The 15,578-nt window shown below is 37.5% G+C and overlaps 3 protein-coding genes across 5 annotated transcripts; 2 read left to right on the forward strand and 1 right to left on the reverse strand.

Annotated features, from left to right (window-relative positions):
- Positions 1 to 1,138: 1,138 nt before the first annotated feature.
- LOC147500050 (flowering locus K homology domain-like) lies at positions 1,139 to 7,745 on the forward strand. Of its 2 annotated transcripts, XM_086561763.1 has the most exons (8): positions 1,162 to 1,217; positions 1,503 to 1,606; positions 1,943 to 2,222; positions 5,031 to 5,283; positions 6,017 to 6,165; positions 6,296 to 6,769; positions 7,059 to 7,253; positions 7,351 to 7,745. In XM_086561763.1, the coding sequence occupies exons 2-8, from the start codon at positions 1,581 to 1,583 to the stop codon at positions 7,540 to 7,542; spliced, it is 1,569 nt and encodes a 522-aa protein (XP_086417889.1). In that variant the 5' UTR covers positions 1,162 to 1,217; positions 1,503 to 1,580; the 3' UTR covers positions 7,543 to 7,745. The 2 variants fall into 2 exon arrangements, with proteins under 2 accessions (XP_086417891.1, XP_086417889.1); XM_086561765.1 differs by lacking the exon at positions 1,503 to 1,606 and having other exon boundaries at positions 1,139 to 1,217.
- Positions 7,746 to 10,407: 2,662 nt separating this feature from the next.
- On the forward strand, positions 10,408 to 12,797 carry LOC147500051 (uncharacterized). Of its 2 annotated transcripts, XM_086561767.1 has the most exons (4): positions 10,408 to 10,505; positions 10,618 to 11,060; positions 11,811 to 12,613; positions 12,724 to 12,797. In XM_086561767.1, exons 2-3 carry the CDS (start codon positions 10,640 to 10,642, stop codon positions 12,575 to 12,577), a joined length of 1,188 nt encoding a protein of 395 aa, XP_086417893.1. In that variant the 5' UTR covers positions 10,408 to 10,505; positions 10,618 to 10,639; the 3' UTR covers positions 12,578 to 12,613; positions 12,724 to 12,797. The 2 variants fall into 2 exon arrangements, with proteins under 2 accessions (XP_086417893.1, XP_086417892.1); XM_086561766.1 differs by having other exon boundaries at positions 11,811 to 12,797.
- Positions 12,798 to 13,452: 655 nt separating this feature from the next.
- Positions 13,453 to 15,065, reverse strand: LHCA1 (chlorophyll a-b binding protein 6). Its single transcript, XM_086561768.1, has 4 exons — positions 14,725 to 15,065; positions 14,528 to 14,630; positions 13,819 to 14,107; positions 13,453 to 13,725 (listed from the first exon to the last, which is right to left on the reverse strand). The coding sequence occupies exons 1-4, from the start codon at positions 14,916 to 14,918 to the stop codon at positions 13,571 to 13,573; spliced, it is 741 nt and encodes a 246-aa protein (XP_086417894.1). The 5' UTR covers positions 14,919 to 15,065; the 3' UTR covers positions 13,453 to 13,570.
- Between the last annotated feature and the right edge of the window lie 513 nt (positions 15,066 to 15,578).

Here is a 15,578-nt window from a genome sequence, read left to right on the forward strand (position 1 = left end):
CAAATGTGCTGATTTTTTCTAAGAATGATTGATATTATGGGAATAGCATCTCCACCAAAAATCAATTTATAATTCATTGTTTTTCATGGTGGAATTTCTTTGGAGTTGGTTTAAGTGGAGTTCATATAACAGGCATGTTAAGATATAGATAGATTGTAGCCGCCAAATTAGCTGAAATATTTGAGAAATTATGATTATGGAATATGACATTAATACTAATGACATTACAATTGCACTTTATTTCTTTATTAAAGTTGTTTTTTATTTGACTTCTCTGTTGTCTATTGAGTTACGGACTAATGTTTTTCCTCCTTGAGAACCTTTATGAGAGAGACTTCTACTACATTTAGGCTAGTGGTTATTGTATTTGCTTTATTTCATTTATTTATGCATTTGCCACAATTTACGCCATACCTGCTGTTTGGTCTTTCCTTCGCAAGGTGCCTGAGATGGAAGCCGAATTACAACACGTACGTGCATGCCGTTCTTGTAAATGAAAACGCATCAAGAGCTCAACTACTTTCCACTATACTAGTTCAGTTTAGTCATAGTAACCACTGCACATACGTGCTCAACAGTTGCAGAACCAATTGGATATTATTCGGGTTGGCTTGGTAAGTTTATATGCATTTTTTGTATGGAGTGTAGTTATGTAGTTTTGTTTATGCATATCTCACGCAGTAATAAAAATCTAGGGGCACCGTTTGGGATCGGAGCAACATGTACGTGCTTGAACATAGTGACTACAGTTATGGTAGCACTTCTGAGGTGAGTTGTCTCATCTATGAAATCTTCAGTTGGATTTGAGTATTGGTAATTGAGTGAGCGGAGCGAACAATTTTGGCAGAAGGAGAGACTATGAGGACAAAAACTAATTTGGTTGGTTTCTGTCTGTCTGTCTTCAATTTCTTTCTCTCATTTTTTCTTTGGCCCAATACTCTTTCTCCTTCACCCATCTCTCTCTCAGCCGGGTCACTCTGGCTGCTAAAACAAATGTATAACTTAACGTTAACGTTAAGGATTATAACCATATGTCATTAGGGGTGTTAATCTGAGGCTCAGATGATTGAATGGGCTAAATCCGGTCCATGGACAAACAAAGGCCCAGAAGAAGTCCAAACCCTTTCGATATAAAAAACAGACCTCATCTTATTTTTCATCACAGCCGTTTCGAAGCTTCTTCTTCTCTCGGTCATCTCATCTCATCTCATCTCTCTGTAAGTATATTATTCCGTTCAATTTATTCATATATGTATTCAACCCACGTCTCAAAGTTTATATAATCCAGTAGAAAGTTTTGAACCGTTGTTATTGGTGAATAATGATTGGACAGAAAGCTAAAATATATTGACCATTGGCCTTAAAGATATTAGATTCCTCATGTTAGTCCAACTATTCTCATTTTTTGTCTTTGTAATACATAAGAAAATGCCACCACTTTTTGATAGAACAAATCATTATGCGACCTAAAATCTGGTAGAATATGGCATTTTCTTATGTAGGTAGCAAAATGAGAATACTTGGACTAGCAGGTGGAATTGCTTCTGGAGAAAGCACACTCTCTAATCTCTTCAAGGCCAATGGTATTCCTGTTGTTGATGCTCGGGTAACTTTCCCCTCTCGAGACTCATTTTCTTTTCATAGGTACACTCAATTAAAAGAAATTGATAATACTTAGTCTCTTTTTTGAGGATTAGGAGGGGAGGGGCACATTTTTTAACTTTTTAAGAATTTCTGTTGGCAGGATTATTCTTTTTGTCAATGAGGAAACAAGATGGTTGTTCTTTTGTTTAATCAATTCTTGAGTTTTCTGAAGTTTGATGACCATGTTAGATATCCTATGTCTTATTTCTTAAAGTTTTAGACTCTTACAAATGCTTTATTTGTAACTTTATGTCTTCAACCAATTGTATTTATTAGTTTCTCATTTTTGTTTCCACAGTATGGCTGATTCTGTGGAAGATTACAGTGAGCAGGAAGTAATTCTTCCTGATAACTCACACGTTGAACAACCTGAAAGACATGTTGAGGATTCCGCGGGTGAAAATGTTGAAAAGAGGTGGCCTGGATGGCCTGGAGAAAGTGTTTTTCGCATGCTAGTCCCATCACATAAGGTCGGTGGAATCATTGGCCGCAAAGGTGAATTTATCAAAAAAATGTGCGAGGAAACAAGGGCTTGCATTAAGATTCTTGAAGGTCCTCCAGGCACCCAAGAAAGAGCTGTAAGTTGTTCTTGGTAGATTTCGTTGTTTCAGTACTGCATATAAACTTGTAAAACTGCATGTTTAGAGTTAGCTTGGCACTATAGCACTGAGATTTTTAGCTAAGTATCGGCAAAGTGATTTTTTGAAGTATAATTCTTTTTTGATCATTTAACCCGATTTTATAGTAGGTGCGAAGGGGAAATAGTACAGTACTGGATTGTAAATGGACATAGGAAATAACCTTCTATTGAGAACTGTTAGAAACCATTCATTTCCTTAAAACTATACTCTGACGGAGTCCAATGTCACACAAGTACAATTTTACAGATTGTTCCTGATTTTGCTCTACATCCCCCATGCCATGTTCTTTTTTTCCAAGTCCCAACCATAAAATGTCCAACAGATTGCTCGAGTTTTGTTACCTGTTTCACTGTTAAGCACACATTAGAAATTTCTGGGTTTACTGAGGCCTTCCCTTGAGTTTTGCTCTCCAAGCTCCCTTGGAAAGCAAGTGACTAAATGAAACAACTGACCTTCTGGTCGATATTTTGTTCTCAAACAGTGCGACTCATCAGAGGTTTCTTTTCATCTACCAACATAAATCCTGGTTTTTCATATTTAGGTCATATGTGAAGCTCATGCTCATATTTTTAGTATTTCCAGATGTCAATATGTCGTGGCCTTTTTTTTGGTGACGGATGGCCATCTAGGATTTCTGCTTGGAATTTGGTAATCTATACAGGTTTTAGTGTCAAATTGTTAGGATGTTAACTGTTTTGCTTAAATGAGAACGGCAAAGCTTAATCTAATTCTCATTTTTCAGAGTAAAAAAATTCAGTATTGCTACTCTATGGAAGCCTTGGACACGTGTGGAGTCCTTTTTGGAGGGGTCACAAAAGTTTGATCCATTACCAATCAGGCTTTGTAACTTAACTTAACATAAGAACAACTTACTGTTTCTTAGAAGGACTAAGGTTAACAACATAAACAAACATTATTTTAACTTTCAGAACTATAGTTGCCCCACAGAAAATGAATATCATTATAATAAAAAGTGTAAAGAAAGAAAAATACAAATTAATAAGACAAATACAAATACGGTGCCTTCTTTCCCTATAACCAAAATTAATGTTTGCAGGTTCTGTCCGTGAACCTAAACGGCAACAAATCAATCACAATTGTGATTCCAAACTAGAAGAACCTACAGTCCAGAATGCTGGGATCATCATTGCGCAATACTCGTGCTGACTGAGTACTCGGATGTACTTTGGAGTCTTGGACAAAGTTCTGTGCCAAGAAGCTCTGCGTTCACTCTGGTAACCTCAAACTTGGTGCGCTGATGTCTTTCCACTCGTATTTAAACTACTTTAACAAGCTTCCTGTCAAACTAATTATTAATATGATGTTACATACATTTCAATATTTCATAAAAAAAGAAATGTTACTAAATTTTTTTCTAACCCTAAATTACTCCCCTCGCTGCCCTATGATTGCAATTAATGTAAAGAACTGTAATAAAACTGATTCACTTCAGTTGGTTGATGGTATGAAATAAGATGTAATAATAAGATATTAAGTTCTTAAGCTTGACTGGAGACAGAAAATAATAAAATATTTTAAATCTGTTGTTATATCAATATGTTGAAGTGTATGATAAGCATTAGCTTATTTGCTACATTAACATGTATCAAGTGCTAAAATGACTTTGAAAAACCCTTAAAATGTGCTAATAGGAGTCGTTTAATTTAGAAAGAGGGGGAACTGTATAAATCAATTCGGGCTTAATGTAGCGTAAGAGATCTTATGTATTTATAAGAAACTTTTATGTTCTTTTTAACAAACAGAATAGAAAAGAAAATATTTTCTAGTTTTTAGTATTTTTATTCCTCAAATTGTATTAGTATTTAGTCAAGTCCATGTCACTTACGAATTGTCTTTCTAAGCAAAGTACAGTATTATAATGAAGGTGATTGACATATCGATTAGATAGCTCAGCTGACATTTATAATCCGACTACTTGGTCTTGTTTCAAGTCCAACTTAGGTAACAGAAAGATACAAAAAGATAAAGTGAGCTGAATAACGTTCTTCACTACACGCATTTTAAACATATGAAGGACAACTGTACGGCATGACTCTGGACTCTGGACTATAAGCATTATATTTCGTCTCACTGTCAAGGCCCACATCTAAACTGCAATTAAAAGTGTAAGGAGGGCTGGGAACCCCAAAAGGCTTTTATCACCAAAAGAAGACATTTAAGGTGTGCAGTTCAAGAAAATTTAACACTGTACAAGTTTAGCCAAATTCGTATGCAAAAATTGAGTTATCTAAGTACCTGACACATTGTCCTACAGGATAACCTGTTTTATAGCCCCCACTCTCTGGTCACAGAGCTGTCTTGCAAACTATTGAAGTCTTTTGTTACTACTTTGCTAACTGAGATTTCTATTTTAAAATATTGACAAATAGACTACCTTCCAGTGTTAGCACAAGTCAAACAGAGGAGCAAATAGATTGTTAGTTTATATTCTATTTGAAGAGCTCTGTTTGTACTTTGTAGTTATTAGGATCTTATGCATGTGGGTTGGTAGGTCCTGGGGTAAGAAGCATTGACATAGCTTTGATATTATGTTGTTTTCATCTCCATAAGAGGAAGAGATCACCAGTTTTGATATACCTTCTTGAATATTAGAAATTTATAAATTTGACATTATGAGAGTTGGATGTCATTTACTTGCTGCCAAGTATCAACTTGATGATTTGCTCTTCATTTAAACCTTCAACCGATAATTATGTACTTCCCCCCTTCTTTTACTTTTTTTAGGTATTGATTTCAGCAAAGGATGAACCAGAATCCTCTTGTCCACCTGCAGTCGATGGTCTGCTAAGGGTCCACAATCGTGTTGTCGAGGGCCTTGAACCCGATCTTTCCCAAGCTACATCGAATTCTGGTGGCACAATTTCGTCAAGGCTACTTGTGGGGGCTACACAAGCTGGAAGTTTAATTGGGAAGCTAGGATCCACAATAAAATCTATCCAAGAAGCTTCAAACTGTATTATTCGAGTTCTTGGTCAAGGTGATCATCAGATATTTTATTGCTGTTTATAATATTCATCTCATTCTCTATAAACTACAATTATATAATTGGGCTTTACATCTTTCTATTTTTAATGAACGAAACATTTTATTGATTTGTGTCTTCATTAGCTATTCCTGTATAGTTCTTGTTTGTGACCTGTGACAGTGAGTCAAGAACTTTTCATGTTAGAAACCTTTTTATTTATCACGTTCTGTCTGTCAGAGAGGTATAGGTGTTCTTCGTTTAAATTTGTGCACTGGGGCACGTCTTTCAGTTCATACCTGTGTCAAATACTAAAATAATAAAAAATGGAAAATAGAAAATGGAGTCTTAAACTTACTGAAACCACAGGTTATTACATATGAAAGAAAATAGAAGGTGCTAAAATAGAAGAAGCTATGTGTGAAGTTTGTGGGAGTTGTTAGACCTTATTAGTCAGTTATCACAAAAGCTAGGGCTTTTAGTTGCATATGAAGGAATTTCAGTCAATTAAAATGGTTGTGCTGAATTGATGGGAAATTTAATAGTGAGCACTCTTCACTCTACAACTCTTTCATTCATTGTACTTTACCTTTATTTCCCCTGGTCTTTTTAAGAAGTGGAGTAGTATATCCAGTTTTAAGCTGTTTATGTATGCGTTGTGCATTATGTAGGATATGACTGTACATCTTTTTGTCTATCCTCTGAACTTTCTTTTGCCTTTTCTTGATCATGTTATGAATCATTGCAGATGATCTACCACTTTTTGCTCTAGAAGATGACCGGATTGTTGAGGTACAGGGGGAACCCTCAGGTGTGCAAACAGCAATGGAACTTATTGCATCTCATTTGAGGAAATTTTTGGTTGATCGAAGTGTAATTGGATTATTTGAAATGCATGTAAGTGTTCTGCTCTTCCGTTCTTTATGAGACGAGGTTTAGATCAAGTGCTTTCATAGTACTAAGTATATGCATATACCAGTACATTAGAACCATTTAATTCATTGAATTGAGATTCTCTGTCTGACAGATGCAAAATCTGCACCCCCAAATGGATCATAACATGCCCCCCCACCAATCCTGGGGTCCTCAAGGTTTTCCACATAATGCCGGCGGGGGTCCTGGTTTTGGGCCACATAACGCAAGCGGAGGTCCTGGCTTTGGGCCACAAAATGCAGGCGGGGGTCCTGGCTTTGGGCCACAAAATGCCAGTGGAATTCCTGGTTTTGGGCCACAAAATGCCAGTGGAATTCCTGGTTTTGGGCCACAAAATGCCGGTGGAGGTCCTGGTTTTGGGCCACAAAATGTTGGCGGAGGTCCTGGTTTTGGGCCGAATCCCCAGTATATGCCGACTCCACGGCAACATGATAACTATTATCCGCCATCTGACCTTCCTTCTATGGAGAAACAACAACATCAGGGCTTATCCATGTACGGAAGAGATGCATCTATGGGAGTTCATTCTTCAACCAATGCCCAACCGCCTCAGGCAGTTCTTACTCAGGTATAGCCGACCTCAAAAGAAAAGGAGTACTTATGGTTTTCTTAGTCATTCATATCACATGTAAACAGCTTTTCCTTTTCCCATTAATCTTGGTGCAGAATTCCTTACTAGCAAAATATGCTAACTTCTTTAGGCAATCCACCCTCCTTTGATGTGGTTGCTGCTCATTCAGGACCAAACATATATAAGAATGATTCCTCATTCATCTTCTTTTTTGCGAATTCACTTTGTTGTGCGCAATTTTGCATTGAGTATTAATAAGAATGATCTATGCTTTGTTATTTTACAGGTGACCCAGCATATGCAAATTCCACTTTCCTATGCAGATGCAGTAATTGGAAATGCTGGTTCCAACATTAGCTATATCAGGCGTGTAAGTGGGGCTACTATCACAATACAGGAAACAAGGGGTGTTCCTGGTGAAATGACTGTGGAAATAAATGGAAGTGCTTCGCAAGTCCAAACTGCTCAACAGTTGATACAGGCATGCTTCCGTTTCTTCTCCTCTCCTTTTTTGTGTTGATAAAACTTATGTTGATGGTTTTTAGCACAGACTCATTTATCTTGTTTTCTGCCTGCAGAATTTCATGGCTGAAGCAGCAAGTGCTCAACAGAAGCCAGCAAATGGGCCAACTGACAATTCTTACGGTTCTCATGGCTCTGTGTATTCATCCCCTCCATCAAACACTGGACGTACTGGAGAAAATGCAGGAGGGTATGGTCCACCCTACAATACGAACTATGGAAACTATGGCCCGAGCTATGGATTTTAGGAAAGCTACCTGAATAAATGGTTGTGAGAACATCACTATGTCAGTTACAAAACTGACCTGTTAAGAGGTCGGATAAATTTCTGGACTACAGTTGTAATGATTTATGTGAGAGTGGATTCAGCTGTACACTAGGCCAAAATATGTGCTTAGCCTCTGTAACATTTTAACTCGCTGTTGGTAAAACAAATCGCTATTGCTTTGTATCTTTTTTCCCATTATCTTTTACATAGGTCATTCTCGTAGGGCACCCAGACCAATACAATTTTTTAAAGACTTGGTAGGTCGACAAGTTATCATTTGTGTGTGGTTTGTAGTGTTACTTTTGTAGGGTTTTCCAGAAGGCCGGCGGCATTAATTTGTGGCAAAAATGTTTAAGTTCGCAAAAGACGACGAAGGGTATGCCCGTGTTTCTCCTGTTTGAAGTTTGAGATGGAAGATTTTTTTTTGTTATGCCCGTGTTTGTCCCAGTTGAAGGTCGAGAGAGATATAGTTATTCTTGAAGGAAATTATGGATTAGAGGAATAATAATCATTTTTTCTCAAGTTGAAGTTAAAATAAATAAATTGCCTTGTATGCTTGAAGGAGAATCGTGATCAGAGATAAAAATGAGCATATCAAAACTTAAATTTAAAAAGATGCTAAACTGCAGTTAAATCAAGGCCCAAAATTGAGAAACGATGCATAAAACCGATATATATCGGAAAAAGATATATCCTGTCCAAACTATTTAACCAACGGATATATACATAAATATCGAATATCGGAAATATTTTCGGAAAATTGGAAATATCGGATTTATATTTTAAAATGGTCAAAAATCAACATATATATCGATTATTCGGAAATATCGATTATACAGATATAAAACTGAAATACAGATATTCACTATACTAATATATGTCGGAAAAGCCAAAAAATTCCGATATATAGGATATATGATATATGCATATTTTGTCCATGATTTAAATAATATTGAGAAACGAGCATACGACCTTGAATCGTAAAAATAACTATTAACCAACACAGTACACTGTACACATGACAATTATCTTTCCTACACAGGCAAAACTGAATACAGAATTCACTAACTAACTGGTCAAAGCCAAAGGATTCCATAGGTGTTTATGCAAGTTGTTCTGAAATGCCCAGGCTGATTGCAACAGGTGCAATGTAGGACTTTTCTTCAAAACGCCAAAATATCCAGTGAAAAATTATGGGGGCATATTGTTTTTAAAATTGAGTTTGAATAACTAATTTTAAGGTTCTCTTAACATCAAAATGTAAGTGATCCCTGGTTAGAACTTTTATACTTTGTTCATTTCAGCCCAAGTTTGACTCCGGGTAGAAGCATTTTACACAAAACTGGATCTATTGTTGCATTGGTCAGACCAAGTGAGGGCCTTTTTAGTAGGCTATTTTGTGGGGGCTCTAGACGGCTGTCTATGCTGCCTACCCCTCAGAGCCGGCTCTGGGTCCTCTGTGCCGGTTCCTCTTCCTTGGTTATCCCAGGGGTTAGTGACTTGGGTGGGTTTATAACTATAGGAATATTGTTTTCTCCAATTTGAGTTCCTTCAGAGTCCAGAGAACTCTTTCCAAGGCTTCTGCCTGGAACAGGATGTATAGTCTGCGAGTATGCCTTACAGAACAGTGAAACAATTCTCAGTAAAACGTTGCACATTCTGCGCTTGCCTTTTGCCTACGACAGCTACTTTTGTCTGGCGTACATATCTATTGAACTGATCTGTGGGCTTGCTAGCTTATGGATTCTGGCTGGGCTAAAACGTGTTAATTTAAGTTGCCACTCCTGGTCTTTAGGGTGGCCCAACTTAGAGTGATATATTGGGGGCCCAAGGATGTGCTGACTGTGTCCCCAGGGGACGTCCATGCAATAGTTACTATCATTTTGATTCGGCATTAAGTCACTAACCACTAGTACAAATGTTGCTAAAATCCACCAACAACTGTGTTATACTGAGAGAATCAGGAATTAGAAAATTGGTAATATGATAATAAACAGGCTTTTAAAATTTTGGAATTTTTCCCATAAAAAGAATTAAATGTTCCGAATATAATAAAGTACCCGCGCCGTTAGTAATTAAACAGCTAGACGACACGGCGTGTCATATGTCGTTTTGTACTAACGGAAAAAGGCGGCATTGTCGCATATATACCGGCAAAATAATATTTAAAATGACCGACAGGGAGACGACAAATTATTATGCATAATATATTTTAAAACCGGGAGGATGTTAGCTCGAAAATGAACACGAAATATTCATTTAAATTAGACACTAACAAATAATGAGCTAAAATGATAATTAGATTTCCAAAAATATATTTTTGAATTAATGTGCATGTTTGCATTTCCTTGGACACATTTTATTTATAAAGATTTTACATAGATCGACTAGACATACATGCAATACTGGTCTATAAGTAAAGAAAAACAAAAAGCTTACACATTTGTATTTTACAAGGAATTAGGTCTAGAAATCAGGTCTAAAAAGGGTAAGAATGTAAATAAGTGAAAAATGAAAGGGATGTTGAGAAGATAAGAGATATGAGTCGAGAAGTGTAATTTTTAGGTACTCAAAGTGTGGAAATTGAAGCAAGTGGCATTAATATTTGCTCTATTTGCTAATTATCAATTAGCACGTATAATACAACCGACATTGGCATTGCGTCGACTTTGTTTTCTTCTACTTTTCATATACGAAAATACCCTTCACTTGTTGAACGTTCACCACGACTTTGCCACCCTCTTTGCATGTACGACACTAGCTCGACGGTTTCTCTTGATTAGAATCTTTCTCTTTTCAGTAGTCTCTTATTTTTCTTCATGTTAATAGCCATCTGTACTTAATTCAACACGTCATCATCTAGGATCTCCTTCTATATATACCTCTACATCTCCGCACTTCTCTTCACCACATTCAAGCTTTCATCTTCTTCTTTTAACTTAGGTACTTGGTGTTTGTGCATTTGAGTAATTAAGCTTCTTTTTTTTCTTCCATATATGTTTCAATTCTAGTTATTTTTTTTATTTTTATTATAATGGCTTCCTTTGTTTTGTAGGCCGGCCTTTTTTGCTATACCAATGGATGCCATTTCATCGTCGAATGTGTCACAAACAAAGGGAACAAAGAAGAACCAACGCCGTCGAGGAGACGACACTGAGATCATTAAAATTGAAAATGCAAAACTATGGTTCATGGGTGGTCAAGCTCATAACCGCATTGTTGGCGTCGTTAAGGAAGGAGATTTTATGATACGCTTGGTAATGCAATCTTTAAGCCCGGCTTTGATGACAATATGTGTTGTCCAAAAGACTGAGTGGCCACTAACTAAGGACTATCTAGTCATGAGAGTTGGTTTTCGGAGCTTTGCATTCGCCATGCCTGGTCTCCTTTATGGTCTTCAGCTCACACCTAATTGTTATGATGAGATCTTTGAGACTCTTGAAAGGATCTTCATGAGGTTTGGTTACTACAAAGACTTAACTGGAAGACAAACTAAGGGTAAATAAATTTCTTATTTAGAAGAATATTTATATAACTTACCAAAAATGATAAAGGACACTTGCACCTATATATATTTTGCTAGATATATAAGCCAAGGCTGGAAAATGAGCCAAGCGGCTACGCGCACCTGGCTTTTTCGTAGCTAAGCTATCAAGCTCGTTTATATATTTATTAGTCATCCTTTAACTTCTGGCTTGCTCACAATTAGCTTATATGAGCAAATTAAAAGCCAGCCTCGCATGGAGTTCTGGACAAATTTTAAAGTTCATTTGAAAAACAAGCCGGTCGAGCCTAAGTTGTCTCGATTAAACCCCAAGTTGGCTCGATCCAAGGCTCCAAAATGCACAAATTTTAAAGCTCATTGGAACTAAAGCTGTCCCAAAATCTCAAATGCCCCTTGGAAACAACCATGCACGGGATGGAAGTAGGAAAACTGCGGGCAGCAGACATTTTCTAAGCCTACGAGGACAATTAACCTTGGTACAGTACACTTGCTGCCAAGGTTAGCCATTTGACCAGTTGACCATAGATGTAGTGCATGTCCTCTACTGGTGCAGCAACTTGGTCAATCGATAGGAAGAAAATGGTGCTCGTAGGGGTAACGAATATTGAAAGATTGATTCAGCTGGTAATCTCATCATATCATCATATCACAATGAAGTGTGAATTGAACATTTGCGCGCATGCATGCACTGTATATTAAAGGTCTATTATTTCATATATATCATGTTGTTCTTGTTGCAACAGGAGTTCAAGTCTTCGGGCCCGACGATGATCCATACTTTTGGTCTTCATCAGTGTGGAAAATAGAACACATCAACAACCTATTTCTGCAACAACTTTCAACGTATTGGAGAAAAGAGGAAAGTTTTATGCGAAACATGAATGATAGAGTGTCAAGAGTGGAACAGATGTCCTTTGTGGTAAAATTGATCACTACAGGGCTCCTTATTAGAAAAATTGATCCCATTGAGCATATTGAAGTCATTGGAAAACGTCCACCCTCAGAGGATGACGACGATGATGAGATAGATTCACGATCTTCGCCAACAATCTACCTTTTTGCAGCTCTTGTGAAAGCCTTTGAAGAAGCAAAAGTGCGAAAGAATCCCGGTTTTAATTTACCAGTCCCATCTAATCGTCGAAGGAGTCCAATTCCAAATACTACATTTTGGAATATGAACAAGAATGGATTAAATTTGATCTTAAAAGTCATCAAAACTGCAGTAGCAAAAATGGACTTTGAAGTGCCAATAGCCTCGGAACCTGTGAGGGGTCCTCCTGCATTCTTCGTTGCAATGGAAATAGACTTAAACACCGCACCGGAAATGGCAGATGTGTCACCGCGTGAGATCATATTTCCAATATTGAGTCAGGAGGCAAATGCAATGCCGCGTGAGATCAGGTTTCCAATCTTGGATGAGGTTGGCAGTTCATGGAAAGTAAACAAAAACAATATAGTGGATCAAATGGGACTTGCTGGTGTTAATTTGAAGCTAGGCTACATGAACTAAAAATAAATGTTTGATCTAATGCAAGTATGTCATTAGGTATGTGTATGAAGCATGCATGCATGCATGTCATTAGGAAAGTCCTTTTTATGAATGTTTGTCAAGTTATTACTTACTAGTAATGTTGAGTTGTAAACTTGTTTTAATAGCAGGGCTCATATGCTCGAGAAGTCGAGATGAAGCTGGAATAAGAAAACTCGTCAGCAGACAATGTTAGCGCGTCTTTTATAGTCTTCTTAATTAATACTCATCTATAGGCCTTTATTTTTAAATTTTGTTTATTTTTTCTATTGGGTTCAAGTGTTCAACAAGTGCTCAATTAGCTAGCTAGAAATTCAGAATGAACATGTATGTCGTGGATTTAAATGAAACTATAGTGGAGACTCAATATAGTGAAGTCCAACGCAACAAAAGGGCTAAAAGGCTGTGAATGCTAACCCAAAAGTGCCAACAAAGAAGTGTTGGCCCATTGAGTCGATCTTAATAAGCTTCCGATCAACCAAATCTTTGATTTTGCGTTTTTGCGTAAGTTATGTGGGTTCAAAACTTCAAATGTTCAGTAATAGCTAATGTGTTAATTTTTCTGTTTTGTAACTGGCAGGAGCCCAGGACAATATCATCAATAAAGGCAATAATGCTTTTGAGATTCATGAGCGCAACAGTTTTAACAAAAAATAGCCCGTCCTCAGTTCCCCGTCACCAGATTCCCAACACCAATGCAATTTCTCTTTTTGAACATCTGCATGTTGCTCCCTAGCTTGGAATCGTTTTCGTAGATGTCATGTGAAAGAATTTGCAGGAAATAACTATTTTACTTTACCGGTGACATAAGGCAAGGAGGTTTCAGTTTTTCTTGTATCAGGATGTAGAGATCGATGTACGAGTACAAAACTTAATACTTAATTATGACATACTCAGATCAATATATGCAATTTGAATTCATTGTAGATCATTACATGGAATTTTACATGGGATTAAGACTACAATTTGCATCACTTAGTAGGGGTAAATCGATCTGGGAATCACAATGTCCCCAATGTTGTTGTGCCATGGATCAGCCAAGTGGGTTGCCAAATTCTCCAATGGCCCAGTTCCTGGGTATGCTGATTGTTGCACACAGAATCCAACAAAGGCCAACAAGGCAAGACGACCTGAAGTAACAAATGGAATTGAATTATTAAAATGAATGACTAATAAATAATTGCAAATGCATTGATAGAGTAGTTAAAAGAGCAAATTTGTACCATTTTTGATCTCCTTGAGCTTGTACTCCTCAAATTTGGCTGGGTCTTTAGAGTATCCTAATGGATCAAATGCTCCACCTGGGTATTTCTTCTTCTCTGGGTCTTTCTCCATACTTCGTTGGTGCTCCACGAAAGAGATGGCGAGAAATTCAATTGCAAGGATGATTGGGAGGGTGCCCCATGGCACTGGATTGCCCAAGTAAGTGGCTTGACCACCTGGTAATGCAGCCCATTCTTGAGCTTGCACCCAGTTACCTAAACCCAATGCTTCTGGCACCAAGATCCCTGGCTGCAAAATTTACAATGCAAGGAGGTAATCAATAATTGTTTTCGAAATCATCTATCCAAGGCCTACTTGATTCATTATTTGACAGTGCACAAACATTTTGTTTTTTTCAAGATAACGTAATTTTTTTCGTGTTTGAACGTTTGATTTTATGCAAGAAGTTTTCTCAGATTTTCTATTTTTCACTTCGCAACCTTACTTCAGAAACGTTTGCGTACCTACCAAATTTAATCTGTATTAATCGATCTGTAATCTGTAAACAGCAATTACTACATATACTGTTTGGACACTCATTGGATGAACTCATGAAAGCCATGTTCGTTTCTAAAAGACCAAAATATGGGTCCATAGCTCAGTGGTAGAGCATTATTTGACTTCTAAAAAGACCAAAATATTATATCCCAGGTTTGTAAAGAAACTTACAACTGCTAGCATAGCCCATCTGCAGTGAATGAGCTCAGATTCCTTGAACCTTTCAAGGTTCTCAGGGACCTCACCAAGCCCCAAAGGGTCAAACCCAAAGTCACTGTAGCACAAATAATTAACAATTCAACACAATCTTAGGAAAAAAATATCATAAAATTAATTGAGCAAGATGATTGTCAAACAATGTTACGTACCCTGGAGCTGATCCATCAAGGTGAGCTGGCCGAGGTTGGCCGGGCATCCACTCTGCGGACATGCTAAAGCGCGATGAGGCATTGGTGCTAACACCTTGGAAAGCAATTGAAGTGGTGAATTTGGACTTAGAAGATGAGAGGAGAGATGGAAACACAGCTGCAACTCCGCAGCTTCTAAGAGCATTAGAGGCCATTTTTTTGGAGTTGAGGCTGTGAAAGTGCTAGCGTTCGTTGGTATGAATGTGCTATGAGAATGATGTATGAGGCAACAATAGAAGTAGTACTATAGAGATTATAAGCAAATCTGTAAGTTGAACCTTATTGGCTGGTATAAAATGCATCATCCGTTATCCTTTGTACACATGGTCTTTGTTTTATCTCTTCCATTGTCCAAGTGCATATTCACAACTCTTGCATTTTCATGGTCGAGGTTAATTGCCCCCAATTTCATGGTCCACCTTGCTGAATTATGCATGTGGAGGAGATTGCGTAAGGATTCGGGGGGGAAAAAAATCTGAGAAATTAAATGAAAACTAGTTTTTATTAAGGGTTAGTTAGAGGGATACCTTTTACTAGTTGCGATTTGAGATACTCTCCATTTTCAAAATCCCCCCCATACCCCCTAGATCTTACAATTGGGGGAGGTCCCTAATTACAACTAGTAATAGTACCCTATCTAACCCTTATTTTTAACACTCAATATTATCTGCTCTATGAAATTTAAATAGTTTTACATTCAGAATTTTACCTTCATACCAATGCACGCAAAGGAGGTCGAAATCTCCATATAATTAGGGCCGGTTCTATATATAGCAAAATAGGCAGCTGCATAAAACCCGGCAGGCCAAGGGCCC

This window comes from Coptis chinensis, chromosome 5 (assembly GCF_015680905.1).
Source record: "Coptis chinensis isolate HL-2020 chromosome 5, ASM1568090v1, whole genome shotgun sequence".
Lineage (NCBI taxonomy): Eukaryota > Viridiplantae > Streptophyta > Magnoliopsida > Ranunculales > Ranunculaceae > Coptis > Coptis chinensis.